This window comes from Typopeltis vanoorti, chromosome 21, assembly GCF_054136105.1.
Source record: "Typopeltis vanoorti isolate ZY-2024b chromosome 21, IOZ_Tvanoo_1.0, whole genome shotgun sequence".
NCBI lineage: Eukaryota > Metazoa > Arthropoda > Arachnida > Uropygi > Thelyphonidae > Typopeltis > Typopeltis vanoorti.
This window is the reverse complement of record NC_143569.1, coordinates 99,348,734-99,370,652: the sequence shown is the minus strand read 5'-3', so window position 1 is coordinate 99,370,652 and position 21,919 is coordinate 99,348,734. Positions and strand designations below refer to the sequence as shown.

Genomic DNA, 21,919 nt, shown 5'->3' with positions numbered 1-21,919 from the left:
TTTCAGGTGCAAACTTTGTTTGCTTACACTTGGATAAAGGATCAAACCAAATATGTAATTGGTAACATAGCCAAGTGAAAAAACTTCCATCAACCCTTCTACAGCTGCAATTACCTCTTGATTCGAAGAAAAATGCTGACCAGCGAGGAAGATTTTTAGTTTTGGGAAGAGACAGAAGTCAGAGCGAGCCAAATCTGGGGAATAGGGTGGATGTTCCAACAATTCATAATGCAGATCCCTTAATTTTCCCATTGCCAAAACACCTTCATGGGCAGGTGCATTGTCCTGATAAAAGATGATTTTTTTCTTCTGCAAACCGGCTCTTTTCTCACAAATTTTCTCGTCTAGTGTAGTTAAAAGATGGGAATAATATTCCCTGGTTAGTGTTTTACCCTTTTCAAGATAATTAATAAACAAAATGCCACGATCTTTCCTGGAACCGACTTTATCTTCCTTAGTGCTGAACAACCAGCTTCTGTCCACTGTTTTGACTGCTGTTTGGATTCTGGTGTGTAATGATGAATCCAAGTCGCATCAAAACACTCCAAGCACCATTCAGAGATTTTTATGCAAGTGTGTTTTTGATCTGCTGTGAGCAAGCGTGGCACCCATTCTTGCTCAAAGCTTTTTCATATGCAATTCTTCATGCAAAATATATCCTACACATTCTTTTGAAATGACTACAGTCTCAGCAATTTCATGCACTTTGACTCGCCAGTCATCCAATACCATATCATGCACTGATCAATGATTTCTAGCATTGTTACACTATTTGGACGTCCTTCAAGTGGATCATCTTCAAGGCCGGTACGACCGTGTTTAAACTTGGCAGCCCATTTCTTAATTGTCAAAAACACAGGAGAAGAGTGCCCATAAACTTTTATGAACTTGGAATGAATTTCTTTTGGCATTAACCTTCTTTTACAAAGAATTTTATAACCACACGATACTCAATTTTATCCATTTCAAGGGATACAGACAACACTTTTGCTTCAGACAGCTGTATAAAACAAACTACTTGATAGAACGACTAGCAGTTTCACGTGGATACTTATGACAGATGTACCAACTTAGAAAAAAAAACTTTCAGACAACCCTCGAATATATACACACACACATACAGGGTGTTCGGGATAAATTTGACAGTTTCGTAAGGAAAAAGAAAATCTTCTTTGTATCTATTAAATTTAATGAATTGACAAAAAAACATTACAGGCAGAGTTAATTACAATACTATCAACAAGATTTACTCAAAATAACCACCATTAGCATCGATCACAGCTTCAATTCTGCTTCGGAACCTCGAACAAGCTGATGCTACAGTCTCCCTGGGAAGGGCCGCAAAAACTGTTTTAATTTTATCCATTAACTGGGCTTTTGTATTACTGGAAGTGCAATTGGTGTCTTTTTCAACTGCGCTTCATACAAAATAATCCATGGGGTTAAGGTCTGGGGAGTTTGGAGGCCAAACATTTGGACTGGTGAAGTCGTAGAAATTTTCAGACAACCATTTTTGACTTTTCCCAGAGGTGTGGCAAGGGGCCGAATCCTGCTGCCATACATACGGCCTACCATTGGCTACCCTTGTTATCCAGGGCTTGACTACAGTTAGCAACTCCACGAACAAAGCCCGAATTCCAATGCCAGGGTTCTTCAACACCTGTTCCTGCAGATTTGCGAGGAATTCTGCTGTACGAACGCAATCAGATCGTCTGCTAGGGATCTTTCTTCTTGCTACATCCTCGTAGTCACCATTGCAAGTCTCTAGTTCATGCCTGATTGTTTTTACTGTATTCAGGGAGCATTGGGCAGCAGTCGTAATATCCTTATTTTGATGGCGGGCACGAATCATCATGATACAAGTTATTCTCTTCCATGATTCAGGTGGGTTCCAGCTATCCATCCTTTCTGACATCTTGTATATGAATGAAGAAGGGTCCAAACTTTTAAATGAAGAGAAGTGTGTGTTAATACATGTAACTTACGGAAAAATATAATTAATTATAAATATGTCAAATTTATCCCGAACACCCTGTATATATATATATATATATATTTTTTTTTTTTTTGATGCAGTATGACAGAGGAGTTTAGAAGGAGGGCCATAATCGCAAATGACTTTATGTGCAGGCTATGTAGACAGTGTGGTGTGGAGCTAGCGGACGTGTGGAGCGAGTTTGATGGGCGAAAGGATTTGTAAAAGATGGATGGCTTACATTTGAATGGATCTGGTGTGCAAAGACTGGAAAAAGTGTTGCTGAGTGAAGTGAGATTGGATGTGCAAAATCAGGGAAACTAGAACTATTAAGGAGGGGAAGATATTCGGACACCAGTGAGGCAGTTGAGTGTAAGAATGTATATAATGAGCCCGAGCCAGTACAAAGGACAGAAAATCCGAATAGGATAGTTAGAATAATGCATCAAGATAGGGGTGGGACAAATGGACCACTGCATTTCATGTATACTAATGCCAGGAGTATTAGGAACAAGAGAGAAGAATTTTTGGCCTTGGTTGGCTCTTCCTGCCACAGGTTAATGGCATTAGTGAAACATCGCTGACAGAAAATGACATAGTTAGTGGAATAGAATGTGTAGAGTATAGTATGTTCAGGAGGGACAGAGAGAATAAAATGGGTGGAGGAGTGTTATTGATGATAGCTGATGAACTGCTATCATCAATAACATCAATATGCCAAGGAGAATAGAAGTTGTATTGCAGGATAGTGAAATGGGTTCATTTGAGGCTATTTGGCATGAGATTGAGACCAATGGAACAAAATGTACAGTTGGGTGCTAATATAGACTAGGTGATGGAATAGATAGTGGAGATAGTAGGCATAGTCAAATTGATGAAATGAGTGGAAGGAGAGTAATTATTATGGGGGATTTCAACTATGGTAACATTGATTGGAAGGAGGAGAGGACACATGTGAGGAAGGAACTGGATTTTATTCAGTTACTAAGGGATAATTATCTAAGACAGCATGTAATGGAAAATACTAGGGGTTCGAGAGTGCTTGACCTAGTAATAGCATCTGAGAATTTGACTATAATGAATATGACCATGTTACCACTACTGGTGAGAGTGATAATAGGGTGTTTACCTGGGAGATGGCTAAATGTGTGAAATTTTCGATTAAAACAGGGTACATGTGGAATTATCGGGCTGGTAAGTATGACAAGCGTAGGAGATTGCTTGGTTCAGTGCCATGGCATGTAAAACTGCAAGGGATGGATGTTGATAGGGCACGGGAAGAGGTCAAGGAGCATTTGTAAGAGGTTACGGCTGACTGTATACCTAGAGTCTGAAGTAAATCACGTAGGGGTTAAATAGATGAATAACACCATTAAAATTGAGTTGCAAAAAAAGAAACAACTGTGGAAGGAATTTAAGGAGAAAGGTGACCTGCAGGCACATGACCGGTATAAAGCGTAGGCTAGAAGGGTAACAAGTGTGGTAAGAAAAACAAAAGAGGATGATGAAAGGAAATTAGCCATGCAAGCTAAAGAGAATCCCAAACAGTGCTTTCAATATGCTGCAAGTAAAAGAAAACTTGTACACAGCAGAATGATTTTAAGGAATGCTGATGGTAGGGAGGTCACTGAATCAGTCGATATAGTGGAATTACTGAGGGAGCACTTTGTAAGAGTATATCATCCAGGTGGTGACATTGAAGGAATGAAAGAACCATTAGTTTATATGGGAATTATGGTGAATGAAGTGGAGGTGAATAGTCTATTACAGAACCTTAATGTGAATACACCTGTGGGATTGGATGGTATACAAGCACGGGTCTTAAGTGAAGCAGCTAAAGAATTGTCAGTGCCCTTGACCATATTGTTTAATCTGAGTCTTGGATCTGGTTTAGTCCCGAAGGGGTGGAAAGAGGGGAAATAGTTCCACTGCATAAAGGAGGAATCAAGACTACAGTTGCAAATTACTGACTGATCAGCATATCAGGAGTCGTTGTCAAGGTCTTGGAGAAAGTAGTGAAGGGAAAAATACAGGAATGGATTGATGAAAATGAGATGCTGTATGGGGGAGAGCATGGTTTTGTGAAGGGTAGATCATGCCTCATAACTTGCTCACGTTTTATAACACAGTGACGGCTGAACTGGATAAGGGTAAAGGGTTTACAGTGATACCGCTGGACCTGGCTAAGGCCTTTGACAGAATACCACATGGAATTCTAATCCGTAAACTGCAACATATGGGAATGGATATAGGGTTGGTGAGATGGATAGGAGAGTGGTTGATGGAGAGATACCAGAGAGTAGTTTACTCAGGAGAAGAGTCCAAAAGATGGCCTATGACTAGTGGTGTGCCACAGGGTTCTGTTCTTGGACCACTGCTGTTTAATTTGTTCATTAACGATATAGGGAAGGAACTGAGAGGAATGGTTCATTTGTTCGCTGATGATGCAAAGTTGGGTAGGGCGATAGTGAATGCAGAAGATGTCAAAATTTTGCAGAATGATTTGGCTAGATTGGAGGTCTGGGCTAAGGAGAATGGATGTCAATTTAATGTGGCAAAATGTAAAGTTATGTATTTTGGGGTGAAAAGATTAGCAGCAGTATATCATATTGGTGGAACTGTACTCCAGGAGACTGATGAGGCCAGGGACTTGGGAGAGTTGGTGGATAGGGAGTTGAAGTTTAGGGGGCACATTGCAAAAGTGGATAAATCAGCTCATCAAATGAATACTTTGACGAGCAGAGATAAGCAAGTTATTGTTCCTCTGTATCGAGCCTTGATAAGACCTCATCTCGACTACTGTGCCCAGATCTGGTCACCTCGGTTTCTTCTTGATGGGGAGGAGATTGAGAGGATATGTAGGCGAGTGACCAAGATGATAGTAGGTCTATGGAATGAACCTTATGAAAACAGGTTGAAGATTTGTGGGTTGCAGAAATTGGTTGATAGGCAGAAAAGGGGAGATATAATTGAGATATTCAAATTGCTGAAGGGTTTCTATAGGATTAATTCAGGGGATATTTTTGAGAACAGGACCTAGTAGTGGGAGGACTAGGGGACATCCATGGAAGCTGGGCAAGAGTGTGGTTAATAAGAGTGTTAGAGCTGGGTTTTTTACTTTTAGAGTGGTGAATGAGTAGAATAAGCTGACAGAGTCTGTTGTGGGTGCGATGACAGTGAATGAGTTCAAGGCAAAGTATGATAGATACTGTGTGAACGTCAAATAGTTGTGATGGGCATGATGTTCAGGACCTCCCTCGATGAGTCTAAGGACTTCTTTGAGTCGCCCGTAATAATAATAATAATAATAATAATATAAAGAGAGAGGGGGGGGAGGCAGCAGAGTTGACTGTGTAGGTCCACAGATGGAGCCTATTCTGTGCTACCACATGCAACTTTTGCTAAAGACAGTGAAGCAAGCAGAAGAGTTGGAGAAGAAGAATTAAGAATGTGCTGTCAAGGTTTGATAGTAGTATGAATGGTATGATTGCTAGAATGTGCAGGAAGAGTGGACTTGAGTATGTGAATGGAATAAATGACAAAGGAAGACAAGGATGTATGAATGGCCTCAACCAGCCTGGTTAGCCAAATGATTTGAAGAGCATTATCTGCTCTCCAACCAACAAGTTCAAATCCTGCCACAGGCATGGGTGTTTGTGATTGTCTTTGGGTGGTAGATGAATTTCATCACCTGGTGATGGTGATGAAATTTGGAACCAACACCAGGTAGGGTCACCCCACTTATTGTAGGCTCAAAGTGGCTTGAAAAAGTTCCATGTTAGGTCTTTAGAGCAAGGTTTCCAGACTATATAAAGATATATAATTAATAAAATAGAAAAAAAAAAGTCAAAGAATTTGAATGATGAGGAATTGCAGGATCAGGGGAAGCCACTCTGCTTATATACATCACTGCAAGATGCATTAGGAATAAGGGTGAAGCTTTTGAGGCCATTATTATTGGCAAATTATTGTTGTCAGTGAGACATGGTTAATGGAGGATGATATTTTTGTTATTGTCTTGTCCTTCGAGGAGTCTTAGATATTTCCATGTGCTCTTTAAACTGCTTTGGTCAATGATTTTGTTCATATAGAGTTGTTGTTCAGGATAAGGGTCTAATGCTTACAAGGCTGCTGTAATTACTGGACAGGTAAAAATATGAGTGGGTGTCAGTTCAGTGTTAGGGCAGTTCTTGCAGTTTTTATATGTTCCTGTACCATCCATACTGATCTTCATTCCTCTAAGATGTCCTATTCGGAGTTTTGCTATCACAGTGGAAGTCTTTCTGTCAACATTCATTTTGGAAATTTGGTGTTGTATATCTGATTTTAGTGGAATTCATTTAGATTTTGCTAGTGTCTTAGCATCAGCAAGAGTTACCATGTCAGTTTCTTGGTTGAATCTCTGGACTCTTTTGCTAATTTAAAAACTGCTTCATTGTAATCAATGTCTACATGAGCAGGAATCTATTGTAAAATGCAACTTTTTCCCATACACTTTAGCTGGTTTAAGAATTTATGGATATCTTGGTATTGCCATTTTTGATTGCCTCCACTGCTAGTCTTAAGTTACTGTAAATTACAATTCCCTCTAATTGTTGAGATGATAATTTTAAGTAGACTTCGAGTGATTTATTTATTGCATAGAGTTCACTGGTAAAATTGGAAGCAATTTTACCAGTGATCCAACTCCCAGATCCAACTTTTATTGGATGTTTTTCACCTTTCTGGAGGAGAAGGAGAGTACCAGTGCCCCCATTAATCATACTGGTGTCTGATGATCCATTGGTATAACAAGTAACTTGTTTGGAGAATGAAAGAAGGCTGATAGTATTTATTCCTCTTTCTTTGAATATTATTTCTTTTGATTTTTTTTTTGTACAAGGTTCGGTAAGGTTTAGATTTATGGAGGTATCTGAAGGTAAAGGTCTGGAAAATAGCGGTTCTTTGCTTATGTGGGCATTTAGATAATCAAGACCTATTTCCTTCCTGATAGTGTCATCATATTGTAAAGTTGATCAGAGAAGTCTGCATTTTTGATTCCTATGTTCATAAGTTTTTTAGGGAGATATGATCACTTTGGTAGTTTCTGATATTATTAATGAATTTTATGGTGGCAAATTTCCATCTCTCCTCCAGCAAGTCAAGCCCACATTCCTGTTGGGCTCTGATGTTGTTAGTGGATGAGACAGCACCAAAGATAATCTTGTATTCTTTGCTTGTACTTTGCCTAATTTTTCCTTTACTGATAAAGCAGAAGGTGACCAGATAGGTGCTGCATGTTCCATTATTGGCCTTATTAGTGTAGCGTAAGCAGTTATGAGAATTTTTGGCTTCGCACCCCAATTTGTTCTTCAAAGCCTTTTCAATATATTTAGTTTTTTGAGCCCTGTTGGAAATGTCAGAGATGTGTTAAGCAAAACGTAATTCCTCATCAAGCCTAATACCAAGGTATTTTGGATTTACAACTTTTTTCAATTAACCTGTTGTTGATCATGACGTTCAGATTGTAGGAATGTCTATTTTTCCTGTCTGTTCTAAAGGTGCTCAGTTTTGTTTTATCTGGGTTGATTTCGAGTAAGTTCATCTGACCATTTTTCTAATCCGCTCATGGATTTGTTTAGAATCTCTTCCGATTCTTTAATTTTGTCACTAGTGTCCCAGATGCCAGAATATCATCGGGAGATTGATGCATTCACAGAAATAGAATATTATGATTATAGCATTTTTTTGAAAAGACAGAAAAGATAAGAGGAGGTGAGTATTACTGATGATTTCAGACAAGTTGTATCCTTTTAATGTAGAAAGCAGTGACAATAATGGCTTTGAGACCTTTAGATATTTAGTGGGATGTTGCTACAGGCCAGGAAATGCAGACCGAGATGATTCAAAAATATTCAGCCAGATGAGACTAGTGAGTGACAGGAAAGTGATAATAATGGGTGACTTAACTATGAGGCACTGAATGGGAGTAGAAAATAATGTGTAAATAAGAAGACTGAAATCCTTGGAAGATTTAGCAACTAACTACATTATGTAGTATGTAGTATGTGTAGCTTCAACTTTATGCAAGTGTTGGATGCAATAACATCGTCTCATGCTGCCAACTGGGGAAAGTTGTCATGTGGTTTTGATGTGGGAAGTGACATGGCAGGTACAAGCTTCACAGAAAAACAGATACCATGGAATTACAGAGGTGGAGGCTGTGATAAATTAAGGAAAAACAAACTGGTGCGCAATGGCTTGATTAACTGAAGAAGAGAGAAATCAGCAGTGCCTGGAATTTGGTCTGAAATCAGTTACTCATGCCAATGTGATTAAGGAAGTGAAAATAAACTTTTTTTTTGCATGGTGGATGGTAAATGAGTAGAATGCATTGCCATAGCAGATATTGAGTGCTCCACCACTAAACATCTGCAAGGCAAAGTACGATAGTTATCTTGGCCTACGAACATTTGCCCTCCCATGATGAGTCTTCAGACTCCATGGAATCCTGGAAGTAATACTAATAAAGCTGTTCCATAAGAAATCTGCTCTTATGTAAGATTTTAGTTGTATTTCAGAGAATTCTACACTTAGTAGAGATGGTATGTTCATTGTCCAAACTTAAATAGATCTGATGGCCTACATTTATCTCCTTTATGGAATACAGAAGATTGAAAAAAATAATAACCTTTCCTAATTTTGTTTATTTAATTATGTATACATATATTATAATTAGGAATTTGCAGATCACTTTGTTACCTGACTGTAGTTATTGTGGTGCGTTTTAGAATCTCTCTGTTAATTGTATATTATGCTATTTCATTTCTATATTGAAGATGCTCTATAACTCTGTCTCCACCTTTAATTTACCGTTAAAGAATAAATTATTTATGTAAGTTTTCCCATTTCCTTATTTTTAATAGTATGCCTGCTTACATTATTACAATTTTAAAACAAGTTGATTAACAGCAAAATTCAGGGATGGGTGGATAGGAATGGGATATTATATTGGGAAGGCAGCATGATTTTGTGGAAGGCAGAGTATGTCTCAGTAATTTAATTAACTCACATTTTATAATAAGATTACAGATGAGTTGGATAAGGAGAACTACAAAATTATATTACTGGACTTTTTTTTTATTATTATTATTTGACAACTCCAGGGAGTCCACAGATTCATCGAGGGAGGGCACCTGCTCTATAACTCTGTCTCCACCAACTGACTGCAACTATACCAACGCTATCTACTGCTGATCACCACCACTAGTATTTCCACAGACAATCACAAACATCCATGTCCACGGCGGGATTCAAATCAGCAGCCTTTTGGTTGGAGAGCAGATACGCTAACCACTCGGCCAGCCAGGCTGTCAAAAGTTTATCCTCCTTGGCGGGGAATCAAACCCTGGTCTCCCACATGACAGGCGGGGATACTAACCACTATATCACCGAGGACTTACAAAGGCATTTGACAGAATACACATGAAACTCAATTATATATACTGAAGCAAATGGGAATGAATATGAAACTGGTGATGGATAAGAAAGTGGTTAATGAATAGATGTTAGAGTAGTTTATGGATGAGAAGAGTCCAAGAGAAGGAATGTGACTAGCAGTGTACTACAGAGCTCTATATCTGAGCCATTGTTATTTAAATTATGCATTAAAAATATAGGAAATGATTTCAGGGGAAATATTCAGCTGTTTACTGATGATGCAAAACTGGGTAAGACAACAGTTTCTAATAATGAAGAGATCCTACAGGATAATTTAAACAAACTGACGGTATGGGCAAAGGAGAATGGCTATTAGTTTAATGTGGCAAAGTAGAAGGTTATGCATTTTGGGATGAAAAGATTACCCTGTGCTGCATTAATGGAACTGCAGGAAATTGATGACGCTAAGGATATGTGGGTGTTGATAGACTGTGAAGATGTTCAGATGTATACTGAAGAAATGCCTAAGTAACTCATGGGTTCACCTGGTTATTGAAAAACACGCAAGTGTAGATAAGGAAGTTAATATAAAATTTTATAAGGCCTTGATGCAGGCTCCATATAGACTATTGTGCATGGATCTAGTCACCTGAGTTTCTTGGGGATGAAGAAGAGGCAAAGAGGCAAGTGACCAAGATGGTGGCAAGTCCACAGAATGCTATTTATGAGAAAGGTTGAAGATTTGTGGGTTACAGAAATTAGTTGACAGGCAGAAAAGATAAAATATGATAGAAACAATAAGTTATTTAAAGGTCATTACAGGATTAATACAGTGGAAATTTTTCGGTACATGGATGGAGAACTAGGGTTCATCACTAGAAATTGAGCAAGGGTATGAAGAACTAGATTTTTTGCTTTGAGAGTTGTGAATGAATGGAATGGGTTGCCATCAGTTTTGAGTGATTTGCTGGTGAATTAGTCCCAAGCAAAGTAAGATAGGTGTTGTGCAAATGCTGGTTAGTGGTTTGTGAAATGTTTTGGATCTTCTCTAACACAGACTTCGTGGTTGGATGACTAATGACTTTTTTTTTTGATTAATTTTATACATAATCTGAAAACTCTGCTCTAGAGACCAAACAGAATTATTTCAAGCCACTTCAGGGCTTCAGTAAACCAGGTGGTAGTTTCACATCAGAAAATTAAATAATTCATCTTCCACTTAAAAGACATTCACAAACATCCATACCTGTGGTGAGATATGAACCTACAACCTGTTGTTTGGAAAGAGTATGCTAACCACTTAGCCAACATTTGACTATTTTTTTTATTACAAAAATAAATCAACATACTCATTTATTAGAACTGCACAGTACTAATTTTATGACTATATTTAGATAAAAAATTTGTTGATGAAATTTTTAAACAATTTTTTTCTCATTTCATCCTGCAACTCAACCAGACAAGAAGTCCCACAGGACTCCTATACCATATATTAAAGGAATCTCTGAACATTTAGCAAAAGTTATGAAAAAAATACAAACTTGTTGTTACCAATAAATCCATCAACCAAATTCACAACTTGTTACCTTACCCAAGAGACAAACTTAAACCAATGATGCTACCTGGCATATACAAAGTACCATGTTCTTGTAACTTATCTTACAATAGACAAACAGGAAGATCTATAAATAAACTTCTCTCTCCTTCTTTATAAGGCTATGATTCAGCCACATCTTTACCACTGTGCACAGATTTGGCAACATGGGTACCAGGAGGTGGTCAAAAAAGATTCAGAGATGAGTGACCAAAATGGTGACACAGGTATGTGAAAATATACTATGACCATAGGCTGAAGTTTTGTGAGTTACAAAGTTTAGTTGATAGGCAGAAAAGAGGGGACATGATAGAAACTTTTAAGATATTAAAGGGGTTTTATAAAACTGATGCAAGTGAAATTTTTCAATATATGACAAAGAGTAGCAGTATCCAATTAGTCAGAGAACTAGTGGCAATCTGTGGACGTTGTGTGAGAGTGTGGTTAGTAGGGTGTGCAGACCAGATTTTTTGCGTGGAGAGTGAACGGAATGGATTGCCAGAATTGGTTGAGAGTTCTCTGATAGTGAATGGATTCATGGAGAGATATGATAGGATTTTGTGTATGATGGTTGGTTTGGGTCTCCAGACTCCACGAAGATGCCGTAAATAATAATAATGTATCTCTGAACATCAAGACAACATCCATCTCATCAAACCTCACAAATCTGGTCTTGAACAACATGGAATTGAAAACATTAATCACAAAATCAATTTACATATTAAATCACAGGAAATATTTACATATTAAAAAGTTATCTACTGTGGCATACGTGTTATTTTATGAATACCCCGCAGGTTTCACCATAAAAGAAAGAATGACTATTAGTAGTTGGGATGAATTTGTAAGAGGAATCATGGTCTTCTTCTGGATGGCAATTAAACATTCTCATGAGAATGCTTCATGTACACTACTCCAAATGTGTAAGCAGTATTTTGAGGTTGAGTCGATTTGGGATTTATACAGTATTAGCAGTAGTTTAAGGAAGGTAAAATTTGTGCAAATAATGCTAAATTTTATATCCAACTGTTTTATATACACAGATACATGCATATTATACTTGACAAGGAATTATATTCCTGTTTTAATCCTATATTCAAGTGTAAGCATAAGTGCAACTATTACTAAAACTGTCTCTCAACCAGAATATTAAATAAGATTTTCTTATTCTTTTCTTTCTTTCTTTCTTTCTCTCTGTATGTATACAGAGAGAGAGAGAGAGATTGAGAGCAAGAAATAAGGTAAGGAGATTAGATTTAAATATATTTCCTGAAATCCATACAAAGTCATATATGAAAATATATGACTTCTGCACTGATTTAACGTTGACATCTTCTTGGGCCTGGATCCAGGTGATGAGATTTCAATAAAGATCCAAAACTGGTCTGCAAGCAAGTTATTGTACCTCTGTACCAAGCCTTGATAAGACCTCATCTCGACTATTGTGCCCAGATTTGGTCACCTAGGTTTCTTCTTGATGGGGAGGAGGTGGAGAGGATCCAGAGGCGAGTGATCAAGATGATAGCAGGTCTATGGAATGAACCTTATGAGAACAGGTTGAAGATTTGTGGGTTGCAGAAATTAGTCGATAGACGGAAAAGGGGAGATATGATTGAGACATTCAAATTGCTAAAGGGCTTCTAAAGGATTAATTCAAAGGATATTTTTGAGATCAGGACTGGTGGTGGGAGAACTAGGGGACACCTATGGAAGCTGGGCAAGAGTGTGGTTAGCAAGGGTGTTAGAGCTGGGTTCTTTAGAGTGATAAATGAGTGGAATAAGCTGCCAGAATCTGTTGCGGGTGCTATGACTGTGAGTGTGAGAATGTCGTATAGTTGTGTGAACATGATGTTTAGGGCCTCCCTCGATGAGTCTAAGGACTCCCTGGAGTCGCTCGTAGTAATAATAATAATAATAGTAACTTCCCAACTTTAGTCTTATGCTTAAACTTAAGATAGAATTAAAACAAGAATATCATTTCTTGTCAAATATATATATGTGTGTACACACACACACACACACACACACACTGTAGCCAAGCAGGAAAACTTTCTGTACATACATGAAGAGAGAGAGAGAGAGAAAGGTAAAAAGATGAGATTTATATATACTTACTGAAATCTCCTCTAAGAAACAATGCTTCAGCTCCAGGTGCCCATTCCCGACAAACAATCCTATTATTTTCTTTCACGTGAATGCCAAACTGTTTGTAGCTGCGGCTAAATTTTGCTATTCCACCATCCAATCTTTCAAAAGTATCAAGCCAACTTTTAAAACAACCATACCTAATGAAGTATTGGCAAAGATGACAACTGAGAATCTAATCAATATAAATTAGCTATGGAATTGAAACAAATTAAATACACAGTCTTTAAACACTGCAAAGATTAACGCATAATAAAATTCAAAAACATATTACATTTAAGCACAAAATTATTATGACAGCTTCTGCAAAGTCACAGTCTTCATCACAGAAGGAATTAAGCTAGAAGACATCCAATCACCTCAATTCAACAGGAGATCATTTGTTCGGAATAATCAGATGGTAAAATGTGGAAAGGAAATTTGAATATTTAGTATAACTTCAAATAACCAACTCTGGAATAATCAGTTTTTACACTACTAGATATTAAGTCAGAGTTCAATGTTCATATAATAGGTAACAGCCCATGTAAGTGAATCAGAATTAGTTTTTCTGACCTTTCAGATGTTATGTTGGGTTGGATACACAGATACAGGTAAAACTTCAAATAACCTATTATCCAAAATTACCGATTTCACATGTTAGGTGAGATGCCTCAAAAAGTAGGTCATATGACTCCATGTACTAAAAAAAAAAAAAAAAAAAAAAAAAAAAAAAAAAAAAAGAGTATGGTGATTGGTTATCATACTAGTAATATTACTACTAGTATAACCCATTATACTAGTAATAATAATAATATTATTATTACTAGTATAATGGGTTATCATACTATTACTAATAAAACAATTCTCCTTTGCACATCTGTTAGCAAAAAGTAATAAATAATCAATGCATGTGATCAGTTTATTTTCCTTTCCTTCATGCGATGTCACTGTTTATATCTTGACATTAAAAGATAATGATGTTACTTTTTTTTTTCTTTTTATGCATAATGATGATTCTTTGCTGGTTGAAAGGACAGTATCTGCACCATCGATCTAACAAGTTGTATATTAGAATCCCACTCTGGCAAAAATTTTTGCAAAAGTCATTACAAGACAGATTATTCTTTGTTGACTAGTGTGAACCCACCACGCTGCTTACTGGAGGCCCCAGTTAGTTTGAAAAAATACCGTTTGGTTCAGATTGTCTATCCCTTATGCCAGTGTTTCTCAAAGACGTTTTGCGTATCCCCGGGGGTACGAAAAAGGTCTTCAGGGAGTACTTGGCAATTTTTGGCTATGCATCATTAACGCATGGAATCAGTCTATTTCTACAAATAGTACAATTAGAGACAACTGGGATAAAAAGCACTAACTAATGAATCACATCCCCCCTCCAACAGAAACTGCTGTATAGATTCAAGCAAAATCGTATTTTTCCAGTGCAACATATAGTTTTGCTCAATACCACCCCATCGTGAACGTGTTAAAACTAAGAAATATATAGATTAAAAGATTACCAGCTGTGTACTACATAGATGGAAAGGTACTCCAAGAGATTGATGAGGCTAGGGACTTAGGGGTATTGGTAGATAAGGAGATGAAGTTCAGAGGACACATTGCTAAGGTGTCCAAGATTGCACATAGGATTACTTGGTTGTTGAGGAACACACTGACATCCAGAGATAAAGAGGTTATTATTCCCCTTTATAAAGCATTGATACTTCCACATTTGGATTACTGTGCTCAGGTCTGGTCACCTGGATTCCTTGGAGATGAGGAGGCTGTGGAGAGGGTTCAGAGAAGAGTGACCAAGTTGGTGAGTGATATAAAAAATGCTCCCTACATTGATAGATTGAGAGCTTGTGGATTGCAGAGATTGGTTGATAGGCGAAGAAGAGGGGATATGATAGAAACATTCAAATTACTAAAAGGTTTTTATAGGATTGATGCAGGGGAAATGTTTCAGCTGTGTGATAATGTTGGAAGAACAAGAGGTCATCTCTGGAAATTAAAGAAGAGTGTGGTTAACAAAGGTGTCAGAACAAGGTTTTTTGCCTGGAGGGTGGTGAATGAGTGGAATTCATTGCCGGACTTTGTTGTGAGCTCTTCATCTGTAAATGAATTCAAGAAGAGATATGACAGATATTGTTTTGCTAGTTTGGGTCTCCCGCGATGAGTCTACTGACTCCATGGAGATACCCGTAATAGTAATAATAATAATAATAATAATAATATAGTGAATATGTTTCAGATATTATGGAATTCAGTTGAAGAGAATTAGCATTTCAACTCAACTGTTGAAATTTGGTTCGTGCGATCTTTTGTTAATACTGCACCAATCATATGCACTTCTTCATAGCTGCTCTACATATCTTGTCTTGTAAATTACTGGTAATTTTTGCTTGAAATAATGGGAAAGAAGATGAAGCTATTTGGCTAGATGACTTTGACGATGCACACAAGGAAACTATTCTCGATGCTTAGAATAGCGATAGCGAGTAGAAGCTTCTTGGTAAGTCACACCATTTGCAGTTTTTTTTTTCTGAAAACTTTAGTTTCCAAAAATTCCCACATATATCTCGCACCACGATTTTTTAGCTTTAATTTTGGGAAAAAGGTGCAAGTTATATTCAAGTCAATACAGTAATTTTTTTAGCTTTCAAATTCTGACGTATGGATCATTGGTTAAAGATTGGATTTATAAAACACACAAAATAGAGCAATATAGCAAATACGAGTAGCTGTAAGCAACAAGAAAATGTTGATACTGCATCTGGATCAAATGAAATTGATAAGGGTGTGTCGTCTGACATCTCTAGAGAACCAACTAGGAAGAAGATTTCATTGTAAATGTCTAGGAAAACATTTACAATGAAATATACTTTATTTATTATTTGATGAGGGGTACTTGGTAATAATGAATATTTAAGAAAGGGTATGCAGATATCTGAAGTTTTGAGAAACACTGCCTTAGGCTATGAATGGTGCTAAACATATAACAGGTTTACGACCTTTTGTGAGATTCACATTTTTAAAAAAATTATTCATTTATCCTTGGATGTCTGTTTATTATTTTTTGTTTGCAATTAACGATGAGTAGATTTGCTTGAATAAGTACCAGGTTTTAACTCATATTGTTTTATTTATGCTAGATGTATTTCCTTTGTATGTTCCACTGTCTATAATCACTAACAGCATCATCAGGAAGTTGCTTGGAAAAAAAAAAAAAATGTTTTCCAACCACAGTTAATATCTATAATATGAAAAGAATAGAATGATAGCTTTAATCTTGGATATCATTAGGCCACATTGTTGTGTAAACCCTGTCTGTTATTGCTGGCATAACAGAAATAAGAGTCTTTACACATATTGATCAATGATTTCCAGATGTAGTGAAGGATCGATTCTTTGATTTCTATTTAGTGTGCCTTTTGGGCGAATGACCTCAGAGGACTCCTTGAACAACCTGTTAAAGTAATTCTCTTCTAAGTAGGGCATGGAGGATGCTTGCCAATTTACTGGGCAATGTTCTTTGAGGATGTGCACTACAAGTCCACTTTTTTCTTCCAGATGTTTATAAAAAGGGACTGTTTTTAGGGGAGTGTAGAAAGCTTTGTAAGGTGTTGACTGGTTTGAAAGTTGTTCTGATGTTGACTGCTTTTAATATTTTTGCTGTTTTTCTTGATGTATTGCCAATGTATGGAATGGATACCAAGTTTTTGCAATTAATTTCTGGTCTCGTGGGATGGCTCTTCAGTTTCTTCTTCAAAATAAGAGAATGGCTCATGCAGTGACCAATGATGTGCCTCAGGGCTCTGTACTTGGGCCATTATTGTTTAATTTGTACATAAATGATATAGGAAATGGCTTAAAGGGAGATATTCAGTTGTTTGCTGATGATCCAAAGTTGGGTAGCACAATAAAAAATGAAGCTGATGTTGAGAGTTTGCATGATGATTTAAAGAAGCTGGCAAAATGGGCAAAAGGTAATGGATGTCAGTTCAATGTGGAAAAGTGTAAAGTTATGCATTTTGGGATTAAAAGATTACCAGCTGTGTACTACATTGATGGAACAGTATTCCAAGAGATTGATGAGGCTAGGAACTTGAGGGTATTTGTGGATAGGAAGATGAAGTTCAGTGGACACATTGCTAAGGTGTCCAAGATTGCACATAGGATTACTTGGTTATTGAAGAACACACTAACATCCAGAGATAAAGAGGTTATTATTCCCCTTTATAAGGTGTTGATACTTCCACATTTGGATTACTGTGCTCAAGTCTGCTCACCTGGATTCCTTAGAGATGAGGAGGTTGTGGAGAGGGCTCAGAGGAAAGTGACTAAGTTGATGAGTGATGTAAAAAATGCTCCTAAGTTGATAGATTGACAGCTTGTGGATTGCAGAGGTTGGTTGACAGGCAGAGAAGAGGGGATATGATAGAAACATTTAAATTACTAAAAAGGTTTTTATAAGATTGATGCAGGGGAAATATTTCAGCTGTGTGATAGTGATGGATGAACAAGAAGTCATCCCTGGAAATTAAGGAAAAGTGTGGTCAACAAGGGTGTGAGAACGAGGTTTTTCGCCTGGAGGGTGGTGAATGAGTGGAATGCATTGCCTGACTCAGTTGTGAGCTCTTCATCTGTAAATGAATTCAAGAAGAGATATGATAGATATTGTTTTGATAGTTTGGGTCTCCTGCGATGAGTCTACTGACTCCATGGAGATAGCCATAATAATAATAATATGGAATTCTCAATCAAGAAAAGGGTTCATGTGGAATTGCAAAGCCAATAATTATGATAAACTTGGGAGAAAGCTTGGAGCAATACCATATCATAAGAAGATACAAGGGAAGAATGACAATACTACATGGAAAATTGTCAGAGACATTGACTGTTTAAGGGAAGCGGAATTAGACTGCATACCCTAGGTCAGGAAGATGAACCATGTGGGAGTTAAATGGATAAGAAGCAATATAAATCAGGAGCTTTGAAAAGAAGAAATGTGGAAGAATATAAATAAAAAGTAATCAGCATACCCATGGGCAACACAAAGTACAGGCAAGAAGAGTTGGGAGTATAATAAGGAGGGCTAAATCAGATTATGAGAGAAAATTCGCTAAGCACACCAAACGAAATGCTAAAGAGGTGTTTCTTTTTTTTTTTTTTTGATGTGTAGCAAGTAAGAGGATGAATGATTATGGAAGGATAACTTTAATCGGTGATAATGGTAGGAAAGTAAAAGAAGTGGAAGAAACAGTTGACAGTTACTAACAGATCATCTTGCAAGGGCGCATCATCCAAGTGGAGATTTTGAAGTTGCTAATGTGACAAAAACTGGTAAAAATTGAGGTAAAACAAACCAGAAATGCTTAGCATATTGAAAAATATCAATATGAATACAGCAGTATGATTGGATCACATGCTGGCCCAGTTAAGAAAGCATGTAAGTAAAGTGGCAGTGCTTCTGATGCACTGCCACTTTAAAATGCCCAATAAAATGGCAGATATAGATTAAACTATCTAGCAAATTACATACCAATCTCACTGGTGGTAGTTAAAAGGTATTGGAAAAGTCAGTTAAAGTATAATTCAGAAAAGGATAGACAGGAATATGATATTCTATGGTGTGCAACTTAGTAATTTAGTTCCATTTTATAACAGAGTGACAGCAGAATTGGATAATGGAAATGACTATGCCATGATACTCCTGCACAGAATACTCCTGCACTGACAGAATGCCACATGAAAAACTATAACATAAGTTTGGAACAAATGGGAGGATGAATATGACACTGGTGGTAATAGATGGGGGGGGGGAAGGCTGATAGACAGACACCTGCAAAAAGAGTCCACTCCACCTGTGGTGGAGTGGACTCTTGTTGAATAAAGATGACTAGTGAAGTGCCTTGAGATTCTGTATTAGGACCACCATTGTTTAATTTATATATTAATGGAATAGGAAATAATTTATGTGGGAATATTCAGTGATTTGTTTAAAAAAAAAAAAAATCAACTAACACCTTTTATTCCCTTATAGGGAGTAAGCGAGGCCTTTATACCCTATCTAGCTTTTGGAGAAAGCTAGATAGGGTATAAAGAGATATATAAAGAGATTGAGTGGGCAGTTCAATCTCCATCAGTAGTCAATCAGAGATAGCTGGCCCATGTCTATCACTAATTATAGCAGCCACCGATGAAGGGGCTGGAAAACAAGTGCTGTCATCTATTGGTACTTAACCCTAACAAGATATATCACTGTCTGAAATAATGTGGATACTACGGTCGATTTTCTTGAGTTTACATGATGAAAAACCCGAGTTTCCAGGAAGAAAAATTTGTTGACAATGCAAATCTGGGAAGGGCAGTAATTGATAAAGGTGATGTAGATATTCTGCAGGGTGATTTAAATAAATTGTTATTGTGGACAAAGGATAATGGTTGTTAATTTAATAATGTAAAATATAAGGTTATTATTCAATTTGGAATAAAAAGATTGCATACTGTGTAACACATTGATGGTACTGAATTACAGGAAATTGATGAGGGAAGTAATAGTGGAGAGAAATCTGAAGTTCAGAGGGCATATTGCAAAAATTGATAAAATAACTCAAAGGATTACTTGGATGTTGTAAAACATGCTAACAAGGAGAGGTTATCATTATTACTATACGCATTACTACTATACACAAATTTGGTCACCTGGGTTTCTTGAAGATCAGAGACAAACGACCAAGCTGGTGACAGGTTTGTGGAATGCTATCATGATAGGCTGAACATGAGTTGCATAGATGGAAAGGAGACATAAGAGAAACTTATGAATTACTAAAAGGGGTTCTATAAGATTAACACACAAAAAAATGTTTCAAAAAGACAAACAGAGAAAAAACTAAAGGTCCCTAGGAGTTGTATAAGAGTGTATGAAGACTATATTTTTTGCCTGGAGTAGAATAGATTGCCAGAGGTATTTGTTAATGCCCTGACAATTAACAAGTTTAAGGAGAGCTAAGATAGGTATTGTGTGAATAACTGTTAGTGTAGGTCTCCTGAAATGAATCTTTTGGCTTAACATTTGTATAATGTTAATAATAATAATAATAATATTATTATTATTATTATTGCAGTTATCTGATAATATGACTTAACCAATTTGACAATGTAACGCCTAAATTTTAAATTTGCTGTTCATTATTACCCTATGCAATGCTACTCATACATAAAATTGAACTTAGATGTTACCAAAGAACATACATAGTTCCAATTTACAATAAATAAAGAAAATCTATATAAGAATCAATATATTTCAGAACTGTATGTTATAAAAATTATTCTTTACTTTTACGCCTACACACACATATATATACATATTCCTTATTTATCTTATGCATATGAGCAAATAACGTTTATGGGATTTAAAATTTCTCCACTGGAGGTTTCTTAAACCGATCATATCTACTCCTTGGCTGGCCCTATTTCAGGTTTTTCTCCCCCCACCCCATAGTAATTTAGATTATTGAAGAAAAGTAGTTCAAATTCCAAAAATCCCAATATTTTATCTTCACATCAATATTACACGTTAGGAGTTGGTCATGTTTAAATAATTCTTAGCATCTTGAGTGCAGATTAATACTTATAAAAGTATCATAAAGTGCATGAAATCTTCAGAAATGTATTCACCTCAAATGTGTAGAATTAGAAAATAAAATTTAATAACGGTAGTTATCATCCGTTCTCACTTGAAGTTTTCGCAAAATACAGTACACTGATATGTGTACTACCCTTACGCGTCCACGTGAATATTTAAATGTCAAGAGTAGGTCAAGGTCAAGGTCAACGCATTTCAATAGTACGGGAAAATATCCTCTCCACAGCATAACACCAAATCGTGACTGCTATTATAGTGAATCGGTTCTTGCTTAAAGAGCATACTATATTTACTTAAATTTTCTTATTTCACGGAAGAAAACAGTTCTAAGTAATTAAGCAAATTCAATCAGTATCCAAATTTTGCTTGCACGTTAAGGATATCCGCAAGTACTAGGTTAGCATTATAATTTGCAAATCACGCAGTAAACAAATATACTGTATATTTGGTAAATCGGGATGCTACCACTGCCGTTAAATTTTAATATTTAAGACCACCTACCTCCTTCTTATCTCTTTTTCATGAAATTTAAGATACGGATCACTCTTTAAAAGATTGTCAATGTCTGGTACAATAACCTTCATCGGATCCGCTGGCCCCATATTTGCAGCGCAACAAACAGTGTTTGATCCAGATATCAGAATATTCTTATGTAGCGAAAGTGCACTCCGTGCGACTACACCATCGAAGTCTTCAAATGTGAAGTAAAGCGTGTGATGCCAATTGAAACCACCAACCGCTGTTTAGTCTGATAAAAGTTGCATCTTAATGAACAGTGTATAACTGAAATAATATTATCGTCAAGCAGACCATAACGTAGGGGAAATGAATGGGTATAAAGTAGAATCTATCGTCACTTATAAATCAATTGTAAATAATGAATATAAAAATTCATGCCACAACCTTGAAATAAATATCTCAAAACAATATAATTAGCTGTGGAATTATAAATCTTATAATAATTAAACATTTATAATTTTTGAAGTTCATGAACTTTGTGATGAAAGTTTATTAAACTTATAACTTATCCGAATACATATTACTGTGCTTAAGTAATTACTTGAGGCATACAAGCCTTTTCATGGGATGTATCAGAAATATAGGATGACGAGGAAAGTTCCTCCTGTCAGTGGTGCACTCAGGATTTAACCTTGGG

At 36.7% G+C, this 21,919-nt stretch overlaps 1 protein-coding gene across 2 annotated transcripts in view; it reads right to left on the bottom strand.

Moving 5' to 3' along the window:
• AGBE (1,4-alpha-glucan-branching enzyme) overlaps positions 1-21,527 on the bottom strand; it is a 380,299-nt gene extending 358,772 nt beyond the window's left edge. Inside the window, exons 1-2 of one of the 2 annotated variants that reach the window (XM_090411694.1) lie at positions 21,265-21,527; positions 13,104-13,273 (exon numbers count right to left, since the gene is read on the bottom strand). In XM_090411694.1, the coding sequence (XP_090267820.1) occupies positions 13,104-13,273; positions 21,265-21,365 (271 nt within the window). In that variant the 5' untranslated portion in view covers positions 21,366-21,527. The remainder of the gene's footprint in view (positions 1-13,103; positions 13,274-21,264) is intronic. The other variant, XM_090411693.1, reaches the window with a different exon arrangement.
• Positions 21,528-21,919: the final 392 nt, after the last annotated feature.